Source organism: Molothrus aeneus, chromosome 15 (assembly GCF_037042795.1).
Source record: "Molothrus aeneus isolate 106 chromosome 15, BPBGC_Maene_1.0, whole genome shotgun sequence".
Taxonomy (NCBI): domain Eukaryota; kingdom Metazoa; phylum Chordata; class Aves; order Passeriformes; family Icteridae; genus Molothrus; species Molothrus aeneus.
The window spans coordinates 7610247-7626576 of record NC_089660.1 but is presented as its reverse complement, the minus strand read 5'-3'; the positions used below and the strand labels follow the sequence as shown (position 1 = coordinate 7626576).

General features: G+C 36.6%; 1 protein-coding gene across 2 annotated transcripts in view; it reads left to right on the top strand.

Annotated features, from left to right (window-relative positions):
* CNOT6 (CCR4-NOT transcription complex subunit 6) overlaps positions 1 to 16082 on the top strand; it is a 32598-nt gene extending 16516 nt beyond the window's left edge. The window contains exons 3-12 of one of the 2 annotated variants that reach the window (XM_066559958.1): positions 530 to 716; positions 4091 to 4176; positions 5140 to 5229; positions 5336 to 5404; positions 6816 to 6973; positions 7481 to 7635; positions 8554 to 8708; positions 9673 to 9903; positions 11151 to 11353; positions 11997 to 16082. In XM_066559958.1, the coding sequence (XP_066416055.1) occupies positions 530 to 716; positions 4091 to 4176; positions 5140 to 5229; positions 5336 to 5404; positions 6816 to 6973; positions 7481 to 7635; positions 8554 to 8708; positions 9673 to 9903; positions 11151 to 11353; positions 11997 to 12209 (1547 nt within the window). In that variant the 3' untranslated portion in view covers positions 12210 to 16082. Of the gene's footprint in view, positions 1 to 529; positions 717 to 4090; positions 4177 to 5139; positions 5245 to 5335; positions 5405 to 6815; positions 6974 to 7480; positions 7636 to 8553; positions 8709 to 9672; positions 9904 to 11150; positions 11354 to 11996 lie in introns of both variants that reach the window. The other variant, XM_066559956.1, reaches the window with a different exon arrangement.
* Positions 16083 to 16330: the final 248 nt, after the last annotated feature.

Genomic DNA, 16330 nt, shown 5'->3' with positions numbered 1-16330 from the left:
AATCCATGTTCTCAACTAAGCATCTTAGTCACCCTAAATATAGTGTTTCTATCTGTTCTTGGCTGGATTAATGCCATAGAGTAAAGATTTTTGGTTTGAAAGATGTGCAGAAATAAGGGATGAACCAAAGCACTGTCTTTCATCTCAGACATAAACTATAATTGAAAAAAATCTGTTTCTTACACTTCTGTTAATGATAAATTCATGGTCAGCTAGTTAATATGTTTTGTCTTGTATGGAACTAGATAAAGACAGATGTTTAAGCCTTAAATATGGAAAGGGAAAAACAACCTCAAGCATCCTTGGCAATATCTTGCATTTTCTCACACAATGACAAATTTTTCATCTATAAAATCAGTGATTATGGAATTTACATTGAATAAAACAATAATAATAAAACCCACAAAAAACCCACAAGCAAAACTCCCCCTCAAATTCCCCTGCCCCGTACATACTTGAGAAATGTGCTACTATTGCCAAATCTATGGATTTTAAATGTCCTGTTTGCTCTTGTACCTTTCTTCCACAGGGAAAGTGAGAAGCCTAAGTTCATCTTTGTGGACACTGACCCATTTGACAGCTTTGCATCTCAGTGACAATTCCTTATCCCGTATTCCTTCAGACATTGCCAAGCTTCACAATCTGGTATATCTGGACTTGTCCTCTAATAAAATCCGCAGTTTACCAGCAGAGCTCGGAAACATGGTGTCACTCAGGTATGGAAATCCTAACAGGAGGTAAAATTCTTCTTGTATTATGTTTGTAGCAACAGTTCAAATTTCAGCATAAGTAAAATCCCCTTTTCTCCCTTCTTATCTCCCTCCCTGAATACTTGCTGTGGGCAGTGCAGCTCTAGCAGTACTGGCTTTTGTGTGATCTCCTGTTCTGATGTATGACAGTGCAGAATGAGCCTCAGAAGTGCTTGTTTGATAGCAATCACCCATTTTATATTTTTCCAAATCAGGTTTCCTCTCAGGCATCTCTTTCCAGATTCTTTTACAAATATTTTATGTGATGTTTGTCTCAGAGTAAGTGAAGCACCAAAAAAAAAATAGTTGCTTTAAACTCATAGTAAGGTAGAAAAAAGATCAGATTAAACATTTATAATTGTGTTAACTACAATGTTGTTCTCTTTATTCATATTTAGTAATTACACTTAACAATAGTCCTTGTTTTGTTTATTGTATAACAATTGCAACACCTAGTATCATCTAGTATGTCAGTATCATCTCCTCCCCACCTTTGCTGTGATGTAACTGCATTCCTGTGCAAACTGGGGAGGAGAAAAAAAATGTAATCACAGCTTTCCAAGTTTTTTTTCCCTTCAGTTTTGCAATGCCAAGATGTACAAAGTTAGCCTGGAAGTGAAATGTGAATAATGGTGCCTATTTAGATTACACTTAAGGTTGCAGCATTTTACTTTGTAAAAACACTGTTACATAAATATATAAATTATTTATGTAAAGTAAATATTTACAGGCAACAGTCTTTTGCCCTTGACCCAGAGGAAGAGCCTTATCTTTGGTTTATTAGACAGTTGCCAGTAATTGCCTTCATTGCTTTTAATTTTGAAGATACTTCTGAACAGCTTTCTCAAATCCAGAAAATGCAGAGTCTGAAAGTAACAAGAATGTTATTAGAAGTAAAGGAATGATAGAGCAATGGACTGCCAGCACCGCTTTCATGAAATTGGAAGCAAAACAAGTTTGCACATAGAAATATCTGTCATTGCATTTTCCTCCCCTTTAGAAAAGCCCACTCTGTTGGAGAGGATTAAACTAGCTGATTAAATTGGTGCTAAAAGCTCAAATTCCAGAGCAGTTCAAGCCTCAACCTTGGAGGCTGAGCAAAGGGACCTTGCTTTTTGAAGTATAATTGGCAGCTCTGTTTTGTAGCATGTTGTATAGTTGCTTTCAACTGGAGAGGAGTCTGTTCTAAGCTCTAGTTTTTTGCATTACTATTTCAATTAAAAGCAGTTATTAGTTACAGGTTTCTTCTCTTGTTTATTCAGCTCCTTGGATATTGTGAGGTAGCAGCCCTAGATTTACTGGAATAGTCTCAAATTCATCTTTGTAATTAGCCTCCTTTCAGTCTTTTTCTTTTTAAAACATTTTTGTAAATGTAACACTTGTGACATGGAGATGGCTTAGCAGTGCAGAGTCATCAGTAATGTCAAGTCATTATGCATTCTTCCCAACACCACTTCTGATTTATTCTGGCTGATTCTATGAAGCTTCAGCTCTTGAATGTCCTAAGTTTCTTCTGAGGAGAGAAGTAAATTTTGTAAATGTGAAATGTGTAGCTGAGGTCTAGGATCACGTAAGCTTTCTATTTTTGACCAAAACACAGCACTTGAGCCCAGATCTCTAGATGTGCAAAGCTGTGCATGAACCCACTGTGCTCCTCAGTTAATTGCAGCTGCTCCTTTTTTTTTTTTTTTTTTTTTTTTTTTTTTTTTTTACTGTAGTGTAAGTTAAGAAAAGCCCATAAGCACATCTTATGTGTGAGAGCACATTGCAGGTCCCAGCTGGGCCAGGGTTTTGTGTTCCAGGCTGGTGTTGCTGCAGACTCTTCCCCTGGATTCTGGGAAGTTGTTCAAACTAAGGGTAATTCAACCATGGGCATTGCTGATATCCCAAGCCACAGAAATCATTTGTGCTCTCAACACTGAGAACTGATAACAGCTCTCCCAGCTCCCACACCTGGAGCTCTGGGTTTGGTCTGTACTGTAGAGCTCTCCCAAGACTCCTTTCATCTCCCTTTTTACTGCAAGTAGTTGAAAAAAGAGATGTCAGAGCAGTAGGATTTCTGATCTTTGCAGAAAAGGAGAGAAAAATAAACAGTGCAACATGTTATCTTGGAAAGCTCAGCTGTAAAACAGATCCTCTTGATATGCTTGAAAGAGCTTGAGTGCACCCCCAGTACATTTGCAGATGACACAGAGCTGGATGGAAGGGTTGATCTGCTGGAGGGCAGGAAGGCTCAGAGGGATCTGGACAGGCTGGGACCATGGGGCCAGTGCTGTGAGTTCACTCAGGGGAAGTGCTGGGTCCTGCACTTGGGTCACAACCCAGCAGTGCTCCAGTTTGGGGGAGCAGTGTCTGGGAAGCTCCCTGGTGGGGGTGGTCAGCAGCAGCTGAACATGAGCCAGGTGTGCTCAGGTGGCTGAGAAAGCTGATGGCACCTGGCCTGGATCAGCAATAGTGTGGCAGCAAGACAGGGCAGTGACTGTCCCCCTGTGCTGACACTGCAGTCAAATCCTGGGGTCAGTTCTGGCCTGCTTATGACAAGAAAGACACTGAAACCCTCCAATGCTGTTCTGTGGAAATCAACAAGGGTTAAATTAACTCCTGCTTCCAGGTTTCCTTTTTGTTGCCCAGAAATACTTGTCCAGTCTCTAGGTACCAAGTTCTAAACACTTTTGAGCAGCAACTTTATATTTATTGATTCTATGAAAGTCTTCACTGATTAGTGGGAATCCATTTAGGAAAGTGAAAAGTCTATTTTTTTTCTGCCCAGTTTGTTGGGATATCCGAATTCAGGACATGAATTCTGTTCCTGTCTGTATATTGCTTTTGTGAGTTTCAAAGCACATATTTTGTCTTATCACTGAAATTATGAACCCAAACCAACAGAAAATTACTGCTGTAAATGACTAGTGCATGGTAATTCCATAGTTGTAGTCATGCTGCCGTGATCCTGGATTTTTAAATTTGATTTCAGGGATATCATTTCCTTTTATTTCTTAATCACAGCTGACCTGTTTCATGGTCTGGTTTGTCTGAGCTGTTACTGCATCATCACTTGTAGATACTAAAGTGTTTAATTATTGCTAATGCTTACCAAGTGTCTGACTGTTTAAGATAAACTCTCCACACAGATCCTTTCCTCTGTACTTCAACATAATGTGTTTTGTCTGATGTATGTGTCTGAGTACAGTAGCATTTCCCTAACAATTGCTGTTTAGTCTCTGAATTTTTCAATATTGTGGTTTGCTACTATATTGATTCTCTTCTAGTTCAATTTTTGTACTGCTGCAGATAAACATTGCTCTGTTTTCAGACCCATATGATTCTTGCTCTGTCTACAGGGAACTACATTTAAATAACAACCTGTTACGAGTTTTACCTTTTGAGCTGGGAAAACTGTTCCAGTTACAGACTTTGGGTCTGAAAGGTACTGCTGTTTTTTTCTTGGTGTCTGTGCTTCTTTAGTGATACTGCTGCTGAGCTGTAATGATTGTAGTCTGCTAGTTCATAAAATGTTACTGATTAGCAATCCAGATGTAGCTGCTCACTCCACATTTATAAATACTGTTACTTAGGGATTATTTAGAAAAATAACAGGTTTGGCAGAGCAGTGCCCATAGAAAGAGGTTTCCTTTTCTTTTTGCAGACTGTGCAAAAGCTTTCTGTTGCTTGCATGGGGTTTGAATGCAATTCTGTTTTAACTAAGAAATAGTCTGTGGTTAACTGTGGTACATCTCCAGCCAGAAAGGGAACATCCTTTGTACAGCTGCAGGGTTCTCTGCTGTTCATGCAAGCAGCAATTTGAGTATTTTTCTTTTTTTTTCCCCCTCTGAACTTTATGGATTCTAGCTATAAAATTGCTGACCTTGGGGAATTTTGAGTCACAAAATCAGAAGCACTGATAGATATAATACCTCTATACACTGTTAAGTTTCAAAAGTCTGTTTAACTCCCCCTTAAAACTGGGCACTTGCAGTGTGTGTTGTCCATGACAACTTCTGCAATCTGCTTATGTTTGGCAGATGGCAGAGTCTCTGCTGAGGTCTGACTGTCAGATCAGCTCCTGGGAGATGTTTCACACTGAGCAGAGGTGGCTCCTGTGTTTGTGCTCATCAGCTCTGCCTGTTGTACCACAGATTTTTCACTGCTCTTAGTCCAAGCACCACCTTTGGGATGCCCAGTCCCACAGCAGAATCAGCAGGGAATGTTGTTAAACTTCACTAGGGCTGTCCACACATCCAGAGTTTTGTGGGGCTGAAGGCCTGAGATCTGAAATCCCAAAGTAGTTCATAGCAGATCTTGTCTCCAAGATGTCAGCTTTCAACACTGATAGGCAAGTCTGCAATAGTTCTGTGTCTTTTATTCAATATTCCTGTGAATTGGTTTGTAGGAAACCCACTTACACAGGATATTCTGAACCTGTATCAGGAACCAGATGGGACACGACGGCTACTGAACTATTTGCTTGATAATTTGGCAGGTACTGCAAAAAGAAGTAAGTGATCATTCTTCAAACATTTCTTTCTGCTGTGTTAAATAAATGTGATTATCACTTGTTGTATCTCTATTTTAAAATGTTCCCATAGTTTCGACAGAACAGCCACCTCCAAGATCCTGGATTATGTTGCAAGAACCAGACCGTACAAGACCAACAGGTACTGGAACACTTCAAGGCTTTCTCATTTCTTCTATTTTCCTTTTAATAAAAGCTGTTGATCTTTACTGGAAAAGAAGTTAATGCTTAAATTAACCAATCATCTGGGCAGTGCTGACCAGCCAGCTGAAGTCATTCAATCCCAGTTGGAACACCTGTTCCAGATTTACCCATCTTTCACTCTAAAGTAATTTATTTTTAATTAAGGTCCCCCTCACAGGAATTGAAACTGTTGGCCACAATTAGTTAAATGGTGGAATTATAACAGGCTTAATTTAACATTTGTTGAAGAATAAAAAAATTGAAGCATTTGAGCATGATTTCTAAAAAATGTACAGTTAAGTAACCAGGGTATCATCCTTGAGTCAGCATTTTTCGTGCTGTTGGGATTCAGGTCATGTTTAATTCTTTGCTATTTTTTTTCCTGCATAAATTGTTTAAAACACAGTTTTTTCTATTTAGCTGCACACCAAAAAATCTTAGTGAATTTCTCAATTATTGCAGTGTCTTCTCTTTCAAGACTGATAATTCTCCCATTATTAAGGTGATTGCTTCAAAGATCACGATGTTAATGCAGTTTCTGTTTTGCTGTCACCTATTTATTGGTTTTCAAAATGCTATACTTTGACCCCAATCAGACCAAGATTCTTTTCTTCAATTCTCTATATCTTCAAACAGTGTTTTTGTTTCTTTTTTCTACATTTGAGAGGAGCTTCCGAGTATCTCATTGTTGTACTGCAAATTCTTTAAGTGCTTTTTAAAAACAAACCAACCTATAAAACCCAGCAAAACAACCCCCCAAATCCATGCTGCTGGATTACCTGTTGAGTTGCCCCTGCCTGTCTCATTATTGCTCCTGTTTCAAATTAATACAGAGAGGAGATATTTCTTGTCCTATGCCTGAATGGCTTTTTGAGGTGGAAATACTTGAGGGTTTAATTTGCCTTCACTTTTTCTTTGTGTGAAAGGATCCTCACCCTGCCTATGGATCTGTTACAGTTTGTGGTGGCAATAATTAAGGTAGATTTTAGAGATTCTAATTGTAGACTTGCAGACCTTTGTGTAGCTGGCAGATACAAGTGTTCAAATACACTTACTTTGTTTTGGGCTTTTCACAGTTCAGCACCACTTAGCAACATAAAACACATTTTTCTGCTCTTCACTGTGTTAGCCATATAAAGGGGGGTGTTTGTTTCCTAATTAAATGCTAGAAGACAGCTGCCATAAGTCCAAACATGTAATTTGTCTCCCTAGAAGAACTAACAATTTTTTTAGCACCGATACACATGCTGTGTTTTGGTTGAAACAAATGAAGTGTGAATTGATAAATTTGCAGAAGACAAAAGTCAAGAACATAATTGTATTTTTTTTTTTTAATCTATCAGTGTGTAATTAAAATTATTGTTCTGCAGCCTTGTTCTCTGTCATGTGTTACAACGTCCTCTGTGACAAATATGCCACCCGGCAGCTGTATGGCTATTGTCCATCCTGGGCCTTGAACTGGGAATACAGAAAAAAAGCCATTATGCAGGAAATACTGAGCTGCAATGCTGACATCATAAGTCTGCAGGTAAAAAAAACATACACCATTCTTTCTTTTCCTTTTCTATTCCCGTGTGCTGGTTTCTTCACATTAAGTGTATTTTTAGTAAACAGTCTGTTTTCAAAACCTTCTGCAAACAAAAGAAAAAGTGGTGTTTAGAACATTATTTGTTGCTTGACATCAAAAGAAGGCTCTCAGCCCCCGCAGTTGGAATGGGAACCAGCAGCCCCTGATCAAAGCAATGTTGGTGGGGGTGTCTTTGTGCCTGTGTGTGTATGTGGGGCTGTAATTGACACATTTTCAAGTAAGAGGCTTGAGATAATCATAACTCCAGGGATTACAGAAATTAATTTATATTTTCTTAAAATAAGGATATTGCTCTTGAATTTGCATTCTCTCATGTACTTAATTTTTAGATTTTTTCCCCCTTAAATCTAATTTGAAAGTGATTTACACTTCTGAAGAGTCTAAATATCATCTGTCTTCTATATTTCACTAATAGTACATTCATGCTGTGCTGCCTTAACTTTGCAGGAGGTTGAAACGGAGCAGTACTACAGTTTTTTCCTGGTAGAATTGAAAGAACGTGGCTATAATGGATTCTTCAGTCCAAAATCTAGAGCTAGGACAATGTCAGAACAGGAAAGAAAACATGTTGATGGTTGTGCAATATTTTTCAAAACAGAAAAGTAAGTGATGTGGTTTGCTGAGCCTTCTGTTGTCTCTTGCTGTCTTTTACATAATTTCTCAGGTGGCTCTTACAATTCACACAGTTGGCCTTTAACTGTCCTTTTCTAGCCAGGCAAGGTTTTGATACAGAGCATTCCTACCCCTGGAAAGACTGGTTTATATGACAGAGATCATTCTGTGTGGAACTAGCAATAAAAATTTAACCTTGAAATATTGAGTTGAATGACATTTCATTCTGTTTGAGCAGTGCTGGTTGGGAGTTCACTGAATTATCCTTCACTTGTTGAGTGTAATGATAGAAAATGAAGGAAATAATGAAAAAATGAAGCAGATTTTCTTGCCTTTTTTTTTTTTTTGAGTAAAGATATTTATAATTCCCCAAGTTGCAGAAATAAGGCCTCAGATGACATTGATTTTTTGATACATTAGCCCCTCTGTAAAAAAACCCTAATCATTTAAGAGCTGCAGGTTGTGTTATATTGCACTGTACAGCTTTGGATGTAATGGTAATAATGTCCCTTCCTACTTCCATTCCTGTGTATCTATAAGTAAATGTAGGTGCCAGGTTTGCAACCTAGTGGCTTGGAAAATTATTTACTCCCTCTCTGTTAAATCTGCATATTTGAACTAGGAACAAATGCAGAGTTAGAAACAAGCATGACTTTTCTAAAATACCTCTCTCTCTCAACAAAATATTTTAATTGTAACTAAGGTACTATAAACTACATGAACATAGTTTTCATTGCTATGAAAACTATATCACTTGATTTCAATTTAGGATTTTATGAAATTATGTGACTGGCTGAGATTTTCACATCATAAATGTGTTTGAGCTTTAATTAAAAGGAGAATTACTGATAACATTTCCAACTGTATCTGGCTGCTGAAAACAATTACATATGATGTTTTCCTTTCAGATTTACTTTGGTCCAAAAGCATACTGTTGAGTTCAATCAACTAGCAATGGCAAACTCAGAAGGTTCAGAGGCTATGCTGAATAGAGTTATGACAAAAGATAACATTGGAGTCGCTGTTCTGTTAGAACTGCGAAAGGAATTGATAGAAATGTCATGTAAGTCCCATTTCATTTATTTTTTAAATAGATGGTATTTTGTAAATGAAAAAAAATTACTCTTGTTATAATAAAGAAGAGAAGCTAGGTTCTGCACATGAATTTGGCTTTGCAGTTTGTATGTTCAGGCAAATTTATTCCCAAAAAGGATTTTGAGGAAAAGTCATATTGCTTAAATGATGAGGTTTTTTTTCCTCTACTTGTTTTGTTAAAGAAAAAAAGATATAAAAACTTAAGTGATTTTGTTGTTTGGTTTTTGGGTTTTTTTCTTAAAACTATGTACAAGTATCAAAGAATCAGGTGGTGTTAGTTGTGTGTTTCTGGATCATGTATCTCCATCATTTTAACTTATTTTCTTTGCTGTCATGCCTAAACAAACTGTTTGTTCTGCCCTGTCATTCTTAATTTAGGAAATGTAAATTGGCTTTATAAGTATCACAGTGGGAACCTACTCAACCTGTGTTATATTTATCCAAGTGATATTTTATTAATTCAGGTTGTAGCAAACAAGCCTTTTAAGAAACACTTCCAGCAAGAGAGGTAACTCAGAATGTGGGTAACTTAGAATTCAGAGCTTGCTGCCTAATAAGATATGAACAGAGCCTGTTTGCTATCAGAGCCTGAGGAAAGCTGCTGTAATTTTTTAGGAAAACATTATTTGCCTGTAATTAGGATTAGCCATTACTTATGTTAATATTCAGTGAATACAAAAGCATTACATTTAAGAAGATAGTCTGTTAATGGTCTTGAATGTGAAATACCATTCCTAATGCCTTCTATCAACTAAAACACTTGTTAAATGTAAGAGGAGTTATCTGACCCTCTTCATTCAAATGGTTTTAACCCTCTTGAGGTCATATGGTATTTTTTATTTTTTGTCCCCATAAACATTTTGTTTAAATTTTTATAATAGTGTTTTCTGTCACTGACTGATTTTAAATAAATAACTGATTTCAAATTTTAGCTGGAAAGCCACATCTTGGGATGGAAAAGCAGCTAGTTCTTGTAGCTAATGCCCATATGCATTGGGACCCAGATTATTCTGATGTGAAGCTGGTTCAGACTATGATGTTCCTGTCTGAGGTAAAGAACATTATTGACAAAGCTTCTCGTAGTCTCAAACCTGGTGTTTCGGGAGAGCTTGGAACCATTCCACTTGTACTGTGTGCAGATCTCAATTCTCTACCAGACTCTGGTAAGAGTTCTATTTCTTATTCTTTTGACTGTTTCAAGTGTGTAACAATTGTATATTTTTCTGTTTGGAGAATGCATTGTTTGATAATATCATTGTTTGATAATATAAGCTCTAAGGGAAGGAGGAGTGAGAACTGTTTCATTTGTGAGTGACCTTGTTGCTTGTGCTGTAGTAAAGCTGTATCTGATCTTTCAGAAGTATTTCCACTGTGATTTTGTTCCCTGTTTGTTCCTGTATTTTAAAACATCTTCCAAAAATAACTGGAGGACATGAGTGTGTTGCTGATAATTCGGTTTTCTTAAAATAAAGTGTGAAAAGATATTTTACCTTTAAATTTGCTACCATACAATCATTTTCTGTCATGTTTTAGAACTTCTAAAATTCAATACATCCTCTTCAGAAGGGGACTTTCCAGAGCTCCTTATTAGCATGGCACTTTGTTTCTTGACTTGGTGGCAACTTTATAAAGTGCAAGGAAAGAACACATTCAGTGACTGCCACCTTACTTGCTCAGGTACCCAGCTGAAGTGCTGTACTCAGGAGCCATCCTTCATCTCCATTCCTGGTCCCCTTCCTTCTGGCTTCATCTTGGCAGCTCTTAACAGCTATTAGGGCTTTAAGGAGCAGTTATTGCTCAGCAGTAATGGAAATGGGATTCTTTTTGATCCAAGGGAGGCCAGTATCACTAATGGTGATTGCAATGACCAGTTCACATGTCTGGTTGTCTTCAAAACAACTTTACTGCTTCTTTTACCAGAACTTTAACACAGCTATTCTGAAATTGAGGCACAACCATCGTTTTCTGTGACACAAATCTAATCAATTTGGCTTTGCAGCCTCTTTAAAGTTAACTTATTTTAAAGTAGTGTTTCAGAAGTTGGCTTTTTTGAAACACTTTAGCTGAAGAGCATTAAACAGCAGGACATGAGCATAAAAACAAGAAGAAGCAGCCAATAACTAGCATTGATAGAATTTTACTTCTGATTTTTTTCATCTTCCCTTCCCAGTCTATGCCTTATTAATCTTCTCTTTTTTCCTAATCAAAGTGTGTCACTTTGTTCTAGGTGATACTTGCTTTTGATACACTTTGCCCTGCAGTATTTTAAAAGAACTGCTGTTGATTGTACTGTGTGTTGTTAAGGTTTTGGTTACATAAAGCCTAAAGCTGGATGTCTGACTTGAAGTACCTACACTTATTTGCTGAATGTTTGTTAATACCTTCTTGTTTGTAATGTGTCTCCTCACAGGTGTTGTTGAGTACTTGAGCACTGGTGGAGTGGAAACAAACCACAAAGATTTTAAGGAACTGAGATACAATGAAAGTCTTACTAACTTCAGCTGTAATGGAAAAAATGGGACAACAAATGGAAGAATTACACATGGTTTCAAGTTGAAGAGTGCCTATGAGAATGGTCTAATGCCTTATACAAATTACACATTTGACTTCAAGGTAAGGACTTGCTAATATTTTGGAAAGGTTTTCCATTTTCAAGTGTAACTAATGTGATTTGCTCTATGAAGTTGTTGTATGAGTTAATGTGTGTAGCTAAGTTCACCAAGTTTATACTTAAAACATAGCAAACTAGAATGCCCAACACTTCAGTCTCCTAGAAACCATCTTATTCTTTTTAATAACTTGCAACAGCTTTGCAAGAGTTGGGGCGCTCTTAACCATCCCTGTAAACAGAAGGAGTTTGTGTTTTGATACTCCAAGCTAAATGACAGGGGCACTTAAGCTGTCAAGTGCAAGGAAATAATCCATGTTGCTTCTGGAAAAGTCTGAGCTCTCTGTTGGGGAAACAGAGATTGTTTTTTTTCCTCTTAAAAATCAGTGAAATGTGATTTGAAGCTCTCTGGGAGATTGGAAATTGAAACCCACAAAAGCATAGCAGAAGTGATAAAGGGTGGCCTTTTCTTTTGTTTTCCTAATCTATATTGAGCATCCCACTGGATATAGGAAGAAGAAATCTCCTAAATTGTGATGTGCTATAGAGAAGGAATGGGATATTTCTGAGCTCACCTCTTGTTTGGAATAATAACTTAAGACAAGAATAAATACTAACAATAATCTTTTTTTTCCCTTCTTGTTTTAGGGTATTATTGATTACATCTTCTACTCTAAACCTCAGCTAAACATACTTGGCATTCTTGGACCTTTGGATCATCATTGGTTAATAGAGAACAATATAAGTGGTTGTCCACATCCACTCATCCCTTCTGACCACTTCTCACTTTTTGCACAACTGGAGCTTTTGCTGCCTTTCCTGCCTCCTGTAAATGGAATCCATCTCCCTGGCAGGAGGTAGTCAAATACATTTTAGAGGGCAACCTCAATCTAACTTGTACAATTGTAAAATCTGAATATAGAGGAGTGAGGTATGGCCAACAGGGATTTTTTTTCTTAATAATCTTAATCTTAAATCTAATTATTTGCTAAAGACATAGTAAAAGCCAGGTGCTATCAACAGACACAATTCTGAGCCCAATATACTTTGTATACTGTTCCACAGCGATTGGTGCATTTGCACCTTTCTTTAATACATTGCAATTAACCTTCCTGTTTCTTTTCTCCAACGTGACATTTTCATGCCTTGAAATAGGGAATTGTTATACAGTGTATTCTCTTTGCACAGTTATCTGTAGCACTACTTTTTTGAGGCCAGTAGGAACATCCACAGAACATTCTCCGTACTTCACTCCCTCCTTTTTCAGACTTGTTTGTAAAATATAGAATTTGAATTTAGCCTTTATTGATTGTATATGAACAACAGAAAACCTGATTTATGAGATTTTGTACTTTAAAAAAAAAAAGAAAAATCAGATTTGGAAAATGATTGTATTGTAAACTAAGGCTAAATTTTTATCTGTTTTCATGTGTTATAAAGGCCAGCGTGTAAAAGAGGTTGTCACAGGTTTTCTCTGCTAATGATTTGCACTGTTAGGGTTTCGTTAGCCCTTTTATACTACTTTTTATGTTCAATTGAGAACATTGCTTTCAAAATCCAAACCTATAAAATATTAATGTCTTACAGAGATAACGAAATACATTCTATTTCTGATAAAAAAAAAGAAAGAGGCATAGAGTTCTCACAGAACAGATAAGCTGAGCAGTGAATATAAGTAGACCTGAATGGATTGAAAGTTATTGCTGATGTGTACACAGTCAGACATTTTTTTCATCTCTGACTTTTGAAGTAAAATCTAGGATACTTGTGTACAGCTTCTTCATTTCTGTTTTAAATATTTGTCCTATCTCCACTGTGCCTGCTTAAATTTGTTCTCAACTAGCACTGCCTGTGCATGCAGAGAGATCCTGTGCATCCTCTTTTATTTTTTTAAATAATGTTAACATTTGTGAAAATTTTATGAAGATACTTTTGTATAAGCTGTGGCATCTTTTTTCCTTTGTGAAGCATTGAATATCACACTTTGGAACATGTTCAGGTTATGGGTACACAGTTTCTAGCTTCTAATGCCCATGCACTGCTTCTTTCAGTGTCATTGCACAGTGCCGTTTTTCCCACTAAGAGTTACTATCATGTGGATTCTCTTTCGTTTGTGTGTTCCTCAGTTTCTGAAAGTATAATTCCTTGAAGATAAAATCCTAGCCCTACATTTTCTATTAATGAAGCAGTGTAAAATAAATGCATCTTCAATACAGGTCCCAAAGACAATTCTTCAGATCATATTTTAAAGTGACCAAGTCTTATTTTAAAGTGTCAAGCAAGACCGAAGTTATAGTGTACCCTCAGTGCCATTTGTGTCATGAAGCCAAGTATATAACAGCTTACAAATTTAACTTGTCTATTTGTATCCTAAAAGGGAGAATTCATCATCTCCTTAAACTAATACAACTTGAATAATAAATGTAAAAAAAAAATTAATAATGGAGATAGAGCTTGGTCTTAAACAGCTTTTGTTTCAGCTGCGGGCAGGGAAGCAAAAGGACACTGAGCATTAAGAGAAAACTTTCTAAATATTGTGAATTTTTTATATATAAGAGAATTGATTGGTAATAATGATTCAAAATTTTATTGAAAAGTATCAGCACACAAATGTGCTCAAACCGTTCTGTTTTAAGCTCAAAGAAAAATTGCAAACAGTTCGGATGTGTAAAATGTACATTTTAAAATTTCAATACGAGAAATTTTGATCTTGAATCCTTGTCTGGGACCTGATCTCTTGGGGTTATCTTGTTTTGGTTTTAGTTGTAAAAACACCAAACATGTCCAGTTTATAATCAGTACATTGAAATGCTGGTAGTATTGCTGTAGTAGATTTAATGCGTAGTGTTATTTTTTTTCTGTTTGTTTTTTGGGGTTTTTTTGTAAAGTGTGAATAAAAGGTGTTTTACTCATGTTTCCTTAATGATGTCTTGGTAATGTACATCATGACAATTTCCAGTAATGATGAGCCAATTTAGCTTGTCAGACTAAGCAAACTATTTTTCTTTTCTGATATCTGGATTGTGTAAGAAGTCCAGAAAGCTTTACGGAAGGGGAAGGGAAGCACTTACTCATTTTGTATTTTTTTAGAGGGGGATAATTTACTTTAATAGATGCTGGAGCTTGAGTGCACTTGTTAGATTCTAAAGGTTTGAGCTTTATCCAGTATGTGTTCTCCTCTATTGCTTAGTCTTAAAAAATATTTGAATTTATGACAGCATGTGAAAATATGGCCCCTTGTGCTTTTGGAGACACAACTGTTCCTGCTTAGTCACCTTATGGTCTAAGGGTCCATTTGAATAACCATTTCCTCCAGCTTTTATAGTAGTCCATCAGGTCCTGATTGAAAACCCTCTGAATCCATTGAAGACACTCCTTTGACTTCACTGGGTTTTAACTGGACAGCAGCTGTGACTCAGGGGCTGAAGGAAGGAAGGAGAAATGTTTTGAAAATAGGGAAACACCAGATGGCACCAAAACAGAGCTGAGATAAACTTTGTCAAACAATCTCTCAAAGAAAATACATTCTTGTGTCAAACAAATCTAACTCTAAAGTCTCAATTTCCAGCTATAACATAGAATAAGGCAATAAACCGTGTCTTCACAAAATCAAAATGTTTGCTTCATAGTTTTTAACATGAAATGGTTATTTACAATATTTTTATTCAAGGTGGTTTTGGGTGTTGCCATAATGTACCTTCAGTGTTCTTGTTGTAAAAGCACATACAGCAAAAGTCACAGAACATCCTTGGGGTTGAAAGGATTTATTTAGGTAAGACCAGGCTTTTTTCCACTTAAAATACACTCTGCCATATCTTGTCTAGTTTTATTTACATTTACCAAGAGTTCTGGGTGTCAAAGTGTAAATTGAACTACACCCTTAACTAAAACAATTGTTTAGAGTACAAGACTAATACCACAAGTTACTGCTTTTAACATAACACAAGTAGGGGGGAAAGAACATATAAATTGGTGTGTGTTGTAATTATTTTGTCCTTTTAGCAGCTTTAAATTAAAGATAAATTTGGCTAGCATTGGACTCAACTGATTTTAAGAACATTGTATGCATCTTTGATGTAACTTCAGCAAATCTCTCAAGGTTGTTTTTGTTTTTTTTTAATAGCAGGCTTAGAAAATAGCTTATGCTTTGCTTTTTCAACCATGCAAAACCTGCATGAAAGACAAAATAATTGCAACACCATTATGGGGGAGGGGGAAAAAGAAAATTAATTACACTGTAAAACTTTGAAATGTTCAGTTAACCGCTTCAGTAGCAAAGCCTTTCTCATCCAGCCGGACACAGTATTTTTTAGTATGTTAACTGCTATTCTTTTCTTTTGGTTGCATAAATTTGTAACACTTAAGTGTCTTGGTATGTTTAAGTAGTGTCTAAAATAGAATATCTTAGTCTTTATTCACAGTACTTCTGTATAATGTGTAATGCACTGGACTAACTCTTGTTTACCATTCATGTAACAAAAACCAGCACATTATCTGCACTAAGCTCAAAGAATGTTGCATTTGTCTATAGGCAGCTCTTCAATAAGATAAATGGGAAACTGAATATGGTCTGATGGTAAACAAGGGCTTTTACTGTTCTCTTCAGTGGAACTTTCTTCTTGGTCAAATTTTAACTAGTTAGTATTATATTTATATACAGGGTCTTCTTTTTCTTTACCAATGTATTTTCCTACTCATAGCTGACCAATAAATCCAGTATCTGTTTCAAACCTTCTTGAAGTCTAATTCATATTTTAACTTGATTAGTAAGGGTCTTCCTCAAGAGTTACAGCCAAAGTGAGTGAAGTGTGTGAAGGGTATAATGGAAGCATAAGGATCTTGTTAATCCCAGAAGGACCTTGCTGTGCTTCCTGATCTGCACACCAGAAATCTGCTCTGCTCACTTGGGTTTGGATTGCAAAGTGAAGGCATGATCAGAAGTGCCTCCAGAGCTTGTGGAGAACCCTGTCCAAACCTACTCA